This window comes from Anolis carolinensis, unplaced genomic scaffold (assembly GCF_035594765.1).
Source record: "Anolis carolinensis isolate JA03-04 unplaced genomic scaffold, rAnoCar3.1.pri scaffold_7, whole genome shotgun sequence".
Classification (NCBI taxonomy): domain Eukaryota; kingdom Metazoa; phylum Chordata; class Lepidosauria; order Squamata; family Dactyloidae; genus Anolis; species Anolis carolinensis.
In genome coordinates this window covers 29,817,711-29,830,924 of record NW_026943818.1, presented here as the reverse complement: position 1 = coordinate 29,830,924, position 13,214 = coordinate 29,817,711, and the positions used below count along the sequence as shown (strand labels likewise).

Here is a 13,214-nt window from a genome sequence, read left to right as displayed (position 1 = left end):
GCCCGGCCACGCGTTGCTGTGGCAAAGTGGTGGTGGTATTGGTTTAAAATTGTTGTGTAATTTTTATTTGACGTTATTTGTCTTTTTTTATTAATTTTATTGTAAGTTATCTTTTTATTTATTATATTTTATTATTTTCTTGTATTATTTTTAGTTATTTTCTGTTATTATAGTATTTTATTGTATTCATTTTTTAGTGTTTTTCATGGTTTTTTAGTGGGTTTTTTATTATTTTTAATTGGGTTGCTAGGAGACCAAGTTGGAGGAGCATAGCCTTCTAACTGGCAGCAATTGGATAAAAACAATTATTGCTCTCCCACTAATGAGGACTTTATTTTTCTTTTCTTTTTGTTGTATCAACCTAGAGGCGTGGATGATGGGTTGTGTTGTCAAATTTCGAGGTTGGGGGGCCTGTAGTTTTGTTGTTTTGTGCGTCGCCGTGATGCCATCACTCTTTTATATATATAGATATAAATGTCTAGTATATGTTATAATATAAATATATATTTGTAAATATATGTTTATATTATAAAATGTATATAATATATATAATATATATACGTCTTAGTATGATGTTGTGGGCGGTTGGTGTCCTCCCTCGCAGGGTCGTCCTCCAGCGGGTGACGTCCACCGGCCTCCTCCTCCAGCAGCTCCAGGCCTCCTCCGGCCAGCAGCTCATCGGCTTGACCACCCTCGGCCCCGCGGCAGGTGAGTGACCGCTTTGGGCTCAGTGGCCGGGACCCCGTTGTCCGCAGCCGCCCGCTTGACCCTCCGGCCCGTGCTTGTGTCTTTCAGGTGGCCCTTGCCCGGAGGAGGAGCGCGAGGAGGCCGTGGTCGGCTGGCAGGAGAAGTTCTTCAGCCAGGTGAGTCTACGTCGAATGCATAGATATATTTGTCTTTGGCTGAATGGCCATCTGTCGGGAGGGTTTGTATGGAGGAGCTCTTCAGCCAGACGAGTCTATGTTGAATGCGTCGATAGATAGAGATATATATCCACACACATATATATACATACTAGCTGTGCCCGGCCACGCGTTGCTGTGGCGAAGTATGGTGGTATGGGAAATAAAGTATTGAGGAATTGGTGGTAGTTAAGGTAAAGGGTCCCCTGGGCTGAGTGGGTTGCTAGGAGACCAAGTGAGCAAGAGCTTAGCCTTCTAACTGGCAGCAATTGGATAAAAACAATTATTCCTCTCCCTCTAATTAGGACTTTATTTTTCTTTTCTTTTTGTTGTATCAACCTAGAGGCATGGATGAGGGGTTGTGCTGTCAATTTTCGAGGTTGTGGGGTGTTTACTTTTGTTGATTTGTCCGCTGCCGTGATGCCATCACTCTTTTATATATATAGACTAGCTGTGCCCGGCCACGCGTTGCTGTGGCAAAGTGGTGGTAGTATTGGTTGAAAATTGTTGTGTAATTTTTATTTGACTTTATTTGCATTTTTTAATTAATTTTATTGTAAGTTATATTTATATTTATTATATTTTATTATTTTCTTGTATTATTTTTAGTTATTTTCTGTTATTATAGTATTTTATTGTATTAATTTTTTAGTGTTTATTATTATTATTTTTTGGGTTGCTAGGAGACCAAGTTGGAGGAGCTTAGCCTTCTAACTGGCAGCAATTGGATAAAAGCAATTACTGCAACCAGCTGCAATGAATCACTCTGACCAGGAGGTCATGAGTTCGAGGCCCCCTCGGAGCCTGTTTGTCATGTTTTGAAATCGTTCGTCAGGAACAATGTCATGGGAGGAATTAAGGCCTGTTCCTGTTCTTAGGTTTTGTTTCATGCATCGAAGTATATATATATATATATATATATATATATATATATAAAAGAGTGATGGCATCACGGCAATTCACAAAACAACAAAAGTACAGGCCCCCAACCTCGAAATTTGACAACACAACCCATCATCCACGCCTCAAGGTTGATACAACAAAAAGAAAAGAAAAAGAAAGTCCTAATTAGAGGGAGAGCAATAATTTTTTTTATCCAATTGCTGCCAGTTTAGAGGGCTAATCTCTGCCCACTTGGTTGCCTAGCAACCAGCCAAGGGACAGCCAGGTTTCAGTTAGGGGACAGGCAGATTTAGGCCTCACTTAGACTTCTTCCACAGATTATCTAATTTGCACTGGATTATATGGCAGTGTAGACTCAAGGCCCTTCCACACAGCTATATAACCCATTTATAATCTTATATTATCTGCTTTGAACTGGGTTATCTTGACTCCACACTGCCATAGAATCCACTTCAGTGTGCATTTTATACAGCTGTGAAGAAGGGGCCTCATATAATCCAGTTCTGAGCAGATAATATAAGATTAGAAATATACAGTAGAGTCTCACTTATCCAACGCAAACAGGCCAGCAGGATAAGTGAATATGTTGGATAATAAGAAGGGATTCAGGAAAAGCCAATTAAACATCAAATTAGGTAATCGTTATACAAATTAAGCACCAAAACATCATATTATACAACAAATTTGACAGAAAAAGTAGTTCCATGCGCAGTAATGCTATGTAGTATTTACAGTAGAGTCTCACTTATCCAACACTTGCTTATCCAATGTTCTGGATTATCCAACGCATTTTTGTAGTCAATGCTTTCTAAATATTGTGATATTTTGGTGCTAAATTCATAAATCCAGTAATTTCTACATAAAATTACTGTGTATTGAACTACTTTTTCTTCCAAATTTGTTGTCTAACATGATGTTTTGGTCCTTAATTTGTGAAATCATAACTTAATTTGATGTTTAATAGGGTTATCCTTAATCCCTCCTTATTATCCAACATATTCGCTTATCCAACATTCTGCCGGCCCGTTTATGTTGGATAAGTGAGACTCTACTGTACTGTATTTACAAATTTACCACTAAAATATCACAATGAATTTAAAACACTGACTACAAAAACATTGATTATGAAAAGGCAGACTGCGTTGGATAATCCAGAACATTGTATAAGCGAATGTTGGATAAGTGAGATTCTTCTTTAATATGAAATAATTACTGGGATAGAATAATGCAGAACAATATAATCTCTAAAACCAGGACAGTAAATAAACAGGGGAATTCCACACAGGAAACAATCAGGGCCAGCTAACACCTCCCAACAAAGTATTCCCATCATCAAAGTCTGGCAAATCCTGTTTTCTCAGGGCCACAGACAGTAGAAGCACATAAAATATCGCAAACCACACCACTCTGAGAACAAGGGAATTCCAGACAGGAAACAATCAGGGCCAGCTAACACCTCCCAACAAAAAATTCACTCAGGGAGGAAACAGCCAGGCTTTAAAGCTGCAAGGCCATTACATCCTAACCATTTTTCCTAATTGCAGCATTCATACTTGCCTCCAACAAACAAAAAAAACCAATCAGAAATATTGTATATTCACAACCTTTAGGAAATAATATCCCCTGATGGCGCAGCGTGTTAAAGCGCTGAGCTGCTGAACTTCTGGACCGAAAGGCCACAGGTTTGAATTGGGGGAGCGGAGAGAGCCCCCACTGTTAGCCCCAGCTTCTGCCAACCCAGAAGTTCAAAAACATGCAAATGTGAGTGCATCAATAGGTACTGCTCCGGCAGGAAGGTAACGCCGCTCCATGCAGTCATCCCACATGACCTTGGAGGAGTCTACGGACAACGCCGGCTCTTCGGCTTAGAAATGGAGATGAGCACCAACCCCCAGAGTCAGACACGACTGGACTTAATGTCTGGGGAAAACCTTGACCCTTGACCTTAACTACCACCAATTCCTCAAGACTTTATTTCCCAGAACACCAGACTTCGCCACAGCAACGCGTGGCTGGGCACAGCTAGTCTATATATATATATAGATGGCTATAATTCATTTGATTGACTTGCGTCCCATCTGTCCTCAGTTCGAGGTGGACCTCTACCGCAGCGCCTCGGCCTGCCAGACGCCGCTTGACCGGCAGTATCACCGGGAGGTCCTGCGGCTGGAGGAGGCCGGCGGGAGGAGCAACAACCGCATCTTCACCTACACCGACCACGACCGTTTCACCAACCTGGAGGAGGTAGGCTGCCCCCCCGCCCCATATATATATGGGGGTACATGCCGAGTTCCTGTGGGATCGCAATATACTACAATATAATATACAATAATATGTAATCATATATTGCATACACATATAATATTGACAACATTATTATAATGTATTACAATATAATACTAATAAGAATACAATATAATAATATTAATTACATATTTTATCTATATATATATATATAAAAGGATAAAGTTGCGGGCGCAGTGACTATAACAACAAAACTAAACATCCCAGAAATAAGAAATTTGGCAACACAATGCAAAAGGCCTGCCTCCAGGTTACAACAACACAACCACACCACAAAACCACAATCCAGACCCACAACACTCACAACAACGCATCATGCGATAACAACACAACTAAACGCCCCAGAAATACAAAACTTGGCAACACAATGCAAAAGCCTTGCCTCCCAGTTGTAACAACACAACCACACCACAAAACCACACAGGACCCACAAAACTCACAACAACGCATCGTGACTATAACAACACAACTAAACGCCCCAGAAATACGAAACTTGGCAACACAATGCAAAAGCCTTGCCTCCCAGTTGTAACAACACAACCACACCACAAAACCACACTGGACCCACAAAACTCACAACAGTGCATCGTGACTATAACAACACAACTAAACGCCCCAGAAATACGAAACTTGGCAACACAACGCAAAAGCCTTCCCTCCAGGTTGTAACAACACAACCACACCACAAAACCACAATCCGGACCCATAAAACTCACAACACTGCATCGTGACTATAACAACACAACTAAACGTCCCAGAAATACGAAACTTGGAACACAACAAAACGCCCCAGAAATACAAAATTTGACAACACAACGCAAAAGCCTTCCCTCCAGGTTGTAACAACACAACCACACCACAAAACCACAATCCGGACCCACAAAACTCACAGCAATGCATTGTGACTATAACAACACAACTAAACGCCCCAGAAATACGAAACTTGGCACACAACTAAACGTCCCAGAAATACAAAACTTGACAACACAACACAAAAGCCTTTTCTCCTGATTGTAACAACACAACTACACCACAAAACCACAATCCAGACCCACAAAACTCACAACAACGCATCGTGACTATAACACAACAAAACGCCCCTGAAATACAAAATTTGACAACACAACGCAAAAGCCTTGCCTCCCAGTTGTAAGAACACAACCACAACACAAAACCACAATCCGGACCCACAAAACTCACAAGAACGCATCATGACTATAACAACACAACTAAACGCCCCTGAAATACAAAATTTGACAACACAACGCAAAAGCCTTGCTTCCCAGTTGTAACAACACAACCACACCACAAAACCACACCGGACCCACAAAACTCACAACAACGCATCATGACTATAACAACACAACTAAACGCCCCAGAAATACGAAACTTGGCAACACAACACAAAAGCATTCCCTCCCGATTGTAACAACATTTGACAACACAACTCATCCACCTCCCCAATCCCTACATTCACACTTGGCCTCCAAAAAAACAATTACAATAATAACAATGACAACAACAACAACAACAAGAATCAACACCATCACAGGCAAGAAACAGCCAGGCACTGAGGCTGAGAGGCCAGTCAGTGCTACACTGGGCCCCCAAAAAACAATACAGTAGCCTCTAACTTATCCAACCTTCATGACCACAACAACAACAATAATAATAAACACCTACACAGGCAAAACAAAAAAAGACTATTGTACCACAATAAAAATATAAACCGCACTCAGCAGAATCAGACATTACAATTAACAACAAACCAAAGACAACAGGGATCTCAAGCAATTATCAATCAACACGAAAATTGAAGAAGGTAACAGACTTCAAATACTACGACTAATGTGAGCATAAAGAAGGTGGAGGTCACAGCATCAATACAACCTCATGTAGACTGACCAACACCACCAGACTCAGACACAGCAACGCGTGGCCGGGCACAGCTAGTATTATATATATTATGACCTTGCAGACCAAAAGGTCCCAGGTTCAAACCCCGGGAGCGGCGGGAGCGATCGCTGTTAGCTCCAGCTCCTGCCAACCTAGCAGTTCGAAAACATGCCAATGTGAGTAGATGAATAGGTACTGCTCCGGTGGGAAGGTAACAGTCCTGCCAGTGGCCACATGACCTTGGAGGTGTCTACAGACAACGCCAGCTCTTTGGCTTAGAAATGGAGATGAGCCCCAACCCCCAGAGTCAGACATGACTGGACTTAACGTCAGGGGAAAACCTATACATTTACCTATATATTACATGTAATATGACTAATAATATTGCAGCATGATAGCATGGTACAATATAATATAATATTATATAATGCTCATATTGTGCTATGCTAATGATATAATAACATAATACAATATAATAATAATAATACACTATTATTATATATTACTAGCTGTGCCCGGCCACGCGTTGCTGTGGCAAAGTGGTGGTGGTATTGGTTAAACATTGTTGTGTAATTTTTATTTGACGTTATTTGTATTTTTTAATTAATTTGATTGTAAGTTATATTTTTATTTATTATATTTTATTATTTTCTTGTCTAATTTTTAGTTATTTTTGTTATTATGGTATTTTATTGTATGAATTTTTTAGTGTTTTTAATTATTTTTTAGTGTTTTTTATTATTTTTTTTATTGGGTTGCTAGGAGACCAAGCTGGAGGAGCTTAGCCTTCTAACTGGCAGCAATGGGATAAAAGCAATTATTCCTCTCTCTCTAATTAGGACTTTATTTTTCTTTTCTTTTTGTTGTATCAACCTAGAGGCGTGGATGATGGGTTGTGTCGTCAAATTTCGAGGTTGGGGGACCTGTAGTTTTGTTGTTTTGTGGGTCGCCGTGATGCCATCACTCTTTTATATATATAGATTACATGTAATATGACTAATACTCTTGCAGTATGATGGCATGGTACAATCTATATATATAAAAGGGTAATGAAATTTCGGCCTCGGACAAAACAACAAAACGACACGTCCCAGAAACACTAAACTTGGCAGCACAACCCATCATCCATGCCTCTACGTTCATACAACAAAAAGAAAAGAAAAATAAAGTCCTAATTAGAGGGAGAGGAATAATTGTTTTTATCCAATTGCTGCCAGTTAGAAGGCTAAGCTCCGCTCACTTTTTATTTCGTGTCAAAAGCATTGCATAAATAAATACATTTTAAAATGATGAAAAAAAAGGAAATCGCAAGCACCTAAATAGTTTTAGCCCACTTGGTCTCCAAGCAACCACTCAGCCCAGGGGAAGGCAGAGTTAGGCCTCACTTTGGCCTCTTCCACACTGCCTATAAAATACAGATTATCTGATTTTAACTGGATTATATGGCATTCCATTCCACACAGCTATATAACCCATTTATAATGGACTTAACGTCTGGGGAAAACCTTTACTCTTTACCTTAACTACCACCAGTTCCTCAATACTTTATTTCCCAGACCACCAGACGCGTGGCCGGGCACAGGTAGTATCTATATATATAAAAGAGTAATGGCATCAGGGCAGCGGACAAAACAACAAAACTACAGGCCCCCCAACCTCGAAATTTGACAACACAACCCATCATCCACGCCTCTAGGTTGATACAACAAAAAGAAAAGAAAAATAAAGTCCTAATTAGAGAGAGAGGGATAATTGCTTTTATCCAATTGCTGCCAGTTAGAAGGCTAAGCTCCTCCAACTTGGTCTCCTAGCAACCCAATAAAAAATAATAAAAAACACTAAAAAATAATTTAAAACACTAAAAATTAATACAATAAAATACTATAATACCAGAAAATAACTAAAAATAATACAAGAAAATAATAAAATATATTATATTCTTATCCTTTTTCTTATCCTTTTCTCACCCCGAGTTTTAACTGAGTATTTGTGCGGCCTGCCCTGTTATATTGCTCTTTGGATTTTGTGTTGTACTGTATATGATTCTTTATTGTATTGTTGTAATTGTATTATGATATGTTGTTTTTATATTGTGTTATATTGTATTTTTCCCGGGCATGGCCCCATGTAAGCCGCCCCGAGTCCCCATTGGGGAGATGGTGGCGGGGTATAAATAAAGTTTTATTATTATTATTATTATTATTATTATTATTATTATTATAATAAATAAAAAATAACTTACAATCAAATTAATTTAAAAAATGCAAATAAAGTCAAATAAAAATTACACAACAACTTTTAACCAATACCACCACCACTTTGCCACAGCAACGCGTGGCCGGGCACAGCTAGTATCTATATATATATTACTAGCTGTGCCCAGCCACGCGTTGCTGTGGCGTATGGGAATCCTTTCTTGGTCAGGTTGAATAGCAGTGAATAGCCTTGCAGCCTCAAAGCCTGGCCGCTTTCTACCTTGCGGAATCCTTGGTCGGTTAGTTTGAGTAGCAATTAATAGTCTCGGCGTGGCCAGTATGAATGCTGCAATTAGGCACCTTGATTAGCATGTAATGGCCTCGTTGGGAGGTGTTAGCTGGCCCTGATTGTTTCCTTTCTGGAATCCCCAATTCCCCTGTTTTCAGAGTGTTGCTCTTTATTTATTTACCGTCCTGGTTTTAGAAGATTATATTGTTCTGTATTATTCTACCACAGTAATTATTTCGTATTATATTTATAACCTTATATGATCTGCTTAGAAGTGGATTATATGAGGCCCCTTCTACACCTGTATAAAATCCACACTGAAGTGGATGATATGGCAGTGTGGACTCAAGATAATCCAGTTCAAAGCAGATTCCAAATGGGTTATATAGTTGTGTGAAAGGACCTTGAGTCTACACTACCATATAATCCAGTTAAAATCAGATAATCTGTATTTTATAGGCAGTGTGGAAGAGGCCTAAGTGAGGCCTAACTCTACCTGTTCCCTGGGCTGAGTGGGTTGCTAGGAGGCCAAGTGGGCGGAGCTTAGCCTTCTAAGTGGCAGCAATTGGAAAAAAACAATTATTCCTCTCCCTCTAATTAGGACTTTATTTTTCTTTTCTTTTTGTTGTATGAACGTAGAGGCCTGGATGAGGGGTTGTGCTGCCAAGTTTAGTGTTTCTGGGATGTGTAGTTTTGTTGTTTTGTCCGAGGCCGAAACACCATTACCCTTTTATATATATAGATGAACTTGCACACTGAAAGGTAATTTGTAAGATACTCTGAGTCCGCTTCGGGGTGACAAGGGCGGGATAGAAATGTTGCAAACAAACAAACAAACAAATAAATAAATAATAGTTTAGGCTGAGTAATTGGCAGTAATTGAGTTCTACCAGTTTGGGGCCACTGCCAAAGGGATCTAACTGGGGAGAGTTTGTTGTATGTCTTTGGGCTTGTATACAGGGGGGGGGGGGTCTTTTGAGAGGCAAGTCCAGTCCGGCTTGTGAGCCTTGTTCCTTCCTCCCTGTGTCCTCCCAGCATGGCCAGAAGGTGACCACGGCGGCCGAGGAGAAGCCCTCCTTCCTGGCCGAGCGCATGGCCAACGTCCGGCGCAGGCGGCAGGAGCGCAGGCCCAGGTCAGTCCTTGCTTGCCCCTCTCGTCCTTCTTTCTTTCTTTCTTTCTTTCTTTCTTATTTATTTATTTGTTTGTTTTTATTTGCGACATTTATATCCCGCCCTTCTCACCCCGAAGGGGACTCAGGGCGGTTTACAAGTATATATACATCTATATATATAAAAGAGTGATGGCATCACGGCGACGCACAAAACAACAAAACTACAGCCCCCCCCCCCCCAACCTCGAAATTTGACAACACAACCCATCACCCACGCCTCTAGGTTGATACAACCCAAAGCAAAGAAAAATAAAGTCCTAATTAGAGGGAGAGAAATAATTGTTTTTATCCAGTTGCTGCCACTTAGAAGGCTAAGCTCTGCCCACTTGGTCTCCTAGCAGCCCAGTGTTAATAAAAGAATAAAAAGTAAAATAAATACAAATAATACAATAAAAAATAATTAAAAAAAACACTAAAAAATTAATACAATAAAATACTATAATAACAGAAAATAACTAAAAATAATACAAGAAAATAATAAAATATAATAAGTAAAAATATAACTTACAATAAAATTAATTTAAAAAATGCAAATAAAGTCAAATAAAAATTACACAACAATTTTTAACCAATACCACCACCACTTTGCCACAGCAACGCGTGGCCGGGCACAGCTAGTACAATATATTATATTATACAACTACTAGCTGTGCCCGGCCACACATTGCTGTGGCCAAGTCTGGTGGTGTTGGTGAGAACTTGTTGAGGGAGTGGTGGTATTGAATGTCTGTTGTATGGTTGTCTTGATGTTGAGTATGCATTTGGTTGTTTGTGTCCTGGGAAAGTGGTGAGGGTAGAGGGGGTCTATGTCCCTGTGTAGTATTTATACGTTGTCCATGTGTTGTGAATGCTTGGATTGTGTCCTGCTCCATAGGAGAAAGGTTTGCCTGGATGGCCCTTAGGGGTCTCTCCAAACTCTTGTGCCTGTCCCCTGGGCTGAGTGGGTTGCTAGGAGACCAAGTGGGTGGAACTTAGCCTTGTAACTGGCAGCAATTGGATGAAAACTATTATTCCTCTCCCTCTAATTAGGACTTTATTTTTCTTTTCTTTTTGTTGTATCAACCTAGAGCCGTGGATGATGGGTTGTGTTGTCAAATTTCGAGGTTGGGGGGCTTGTAGTTTTGTTGTTTTGTCCACTGACCTGATGCCATCACTCTTTTATATATACTAGCTGTTGCTGTGGCAAAGTGGTGGTGGTATCGGTTAAAACTTGTTGTGGAATTTTTATTTGACGTTATTTGTATTTTTTAAAATTAATTTTATTGTCACTTATCTTTTTTATTTATTATATTTTATTATTTTGTTGTATTATTTTTAGTCATTTTGTTATAGTATTTTATTGTATTAATTATTTTAGTGTTTTTTATAATTTTTTATTGTATTATCTGTATTTATTTTTTTATCATTATTTTATTAACACTGGGCTGAGTGGATTGCTAGGAGACCAAGTGGGCGGAGCTTAGCCTTCTAACTGGCAGCAATTGGATAAAAACAATTATTCCTCTCCCTCTAATTAGGACTTTATTTTTCTTTTCTTTTTGTTGTATCAACCTAGAGCCGTGGATGATGGGTTGTGTTGTCAAATTTCGAGGTTGGGGGGGGGGCTGTAGTTTTGTTGTTTTGTGGGTCGCCGTGATGCCATCACTCTTTTATATATATAGATATCGCACTTATCCAAGCCTCGCTTATCCAAGCCTCTGGATAATCCAAGCCATTTTTGTAGTCAGTGTTTTCAATATATCGTGATATTTTGGTGCTAAATTCGTAAATACAGTAATTACAACATAACATGATTGCGTATTGAACTACTTTTTCCTGTCAAATTTGTTGTATAACATGAAGTTTTGGTGCTTAATTTGTAACATCATCACCTAATTTGATGTTTAATAGGCTTTTCCTTAATCCCTCCTTATTATCCAAGATATTCGCTTATCCAAGCTTCTGCCGGCCCGTTTAGCTTGGATAAGTGAGACTCTACTGTAGTATTAGTAATATTGCATGTAATATAAATATACAATTATAATAGTGAATTATAATTATTATTACATTGTATTACATCATAATATTATTAATATTACATATATATACAATGTATTATAATATTAGTATAGTATAATATTATTATAGATCATTTTATCATTAAATTGATACAGGAGACATGGTGGGAAGATGTCTTTCTTTCTTTCTTTCCACCTCCCCTTACCTCCCTGCCTGCTCTTCCCCGCAGGGAAGGGCCGTTGACGTCCCGCATCGTGACGTGGGAGCCCTCGGAGGAGTTCGTCAAGAGCAGCCACGTCCTCCGCACCCCCCTCCAGACCATGTACATCATGGCCGACCTCGGCCCCTCCGGCAGGTCAGCCAGCCCTCCTCATCCCGGAGTATATTATCATATTATTACCATTATATTATTATTATTATACTCATTATTCGTGACTACATTGATTCTAGAATAGTGGCCAAATGTGGTGTGATTCGGTCCAGTGGTTTTGTTGTTTACTCCATGGGAATTATGCACATTACATTTTTATATATATATTATATTGTTCTATTATTATTCTATTATTATTGTAGTATATTATCATATTATTACCATTACATTATTATTATTATTATTATTATTATTATTATTCATGACTACATCGATTCTAGAATAGTGGCCAAATGTGGTGTGATTTGGTCCAGTGGTTTTGTTGTTTACTCCATGGGAATTATGCACATTACATTTTTATATATAGATTATATCGTTCTATTATTATTCTATTATTATTGTAGTATATTATCATATTATTACCATTATATTATTATTATTATACTCATTATTCGTGACTACATTGATTCTAGAATAGTGGCCAAATGTGGTGTGATTTGGTCCAGTGGTTTTGTTGTTTACTCCATGGGAATTATGCACGTTACATTTTTATATATAGATTATATCGTTCTATTATTATTCTATTATTATTGTAGTATATTATCATATTATTACCATTATATTATTATTATTATATTCATTATTCATGACTACATTGAAACTAGAATAGTGGCCAAATGTGGTGTGATTTGGTCCAGTTGTTTTGTTGTTTACTCCATGGGAATTGTGCACATTACATTTTTATATATATTATATCGTTCTATTATTATTCTATTATTATTGTAGTATATTATATTATTATTACCATTATATTATTATTATTATATTCATTATTTGTGACTACATTGAGACTAGAATAGTGGCCAAATGTGTGATTTGGTCCAGTGGTTTTGTTGTTTACTCCATGGGAATTATGCACATTTTATATATATATATATAAAAAAAAATGTGCATAATTCCCATGGAGTAAACAACAAAACCACTGGACCAAATCACACATTTGGCCACTATTCTAGTCTCAATGTAGTCACAAATAATGAATATATATATAAACTAGCTTTGCCCAGCGACATGTTGCTGTGTCTTATGGGAATCCTTTGTTGGCCAGGTGGAATAGCAGTGAATAGCCTTGCAGTCTCAAAGCCTGGAGTAGCTGGAGCTTTTTGTTGTATGAACGTAGAGGCA

At 38.6% G+C, this 13,214-nt stretch overlaps 1 protein-coding gene across 4 annotated transcripts in view; it reads left to right on the top strand.

Annotated features, from left to right (window-relative positions):
• Positions 1 to 13,214, top strand: part of LOC134293027 (tectonic-like complex member MKS1) — a 237,211-nt gene that overhangs the window by 205,722 nt on the left and 18,275 nt on the right. For 2 of the 4 annotated variants that reach the window (XM_062959233.1, XM_062959232.1), the window contains 4 exons: positions 605 to 708; positions 796 to 863; positions 3,894 to 4,049; positions 11,889 to 12,014. In XM_062959233.1, coding sequence (XP_062815303.1) covers positions 605 to 708; positions 796 to 863; positions 3,894 to 4,049; positions 11,889 to 12,014 — 454 coding nt within the window. Of the gene's footprint in view, positions 1 to 604; positions 709 to 795; positions 864 to 3,893; positions 4,050 to 9,524; positions 9,623 to 11,888; positions 12,015 to 13,214 lie in introns of those variants that run through there. The other 2 variants (XM_062959234.1, XM_062959235.1) reach the window with 2 other exon arrangements.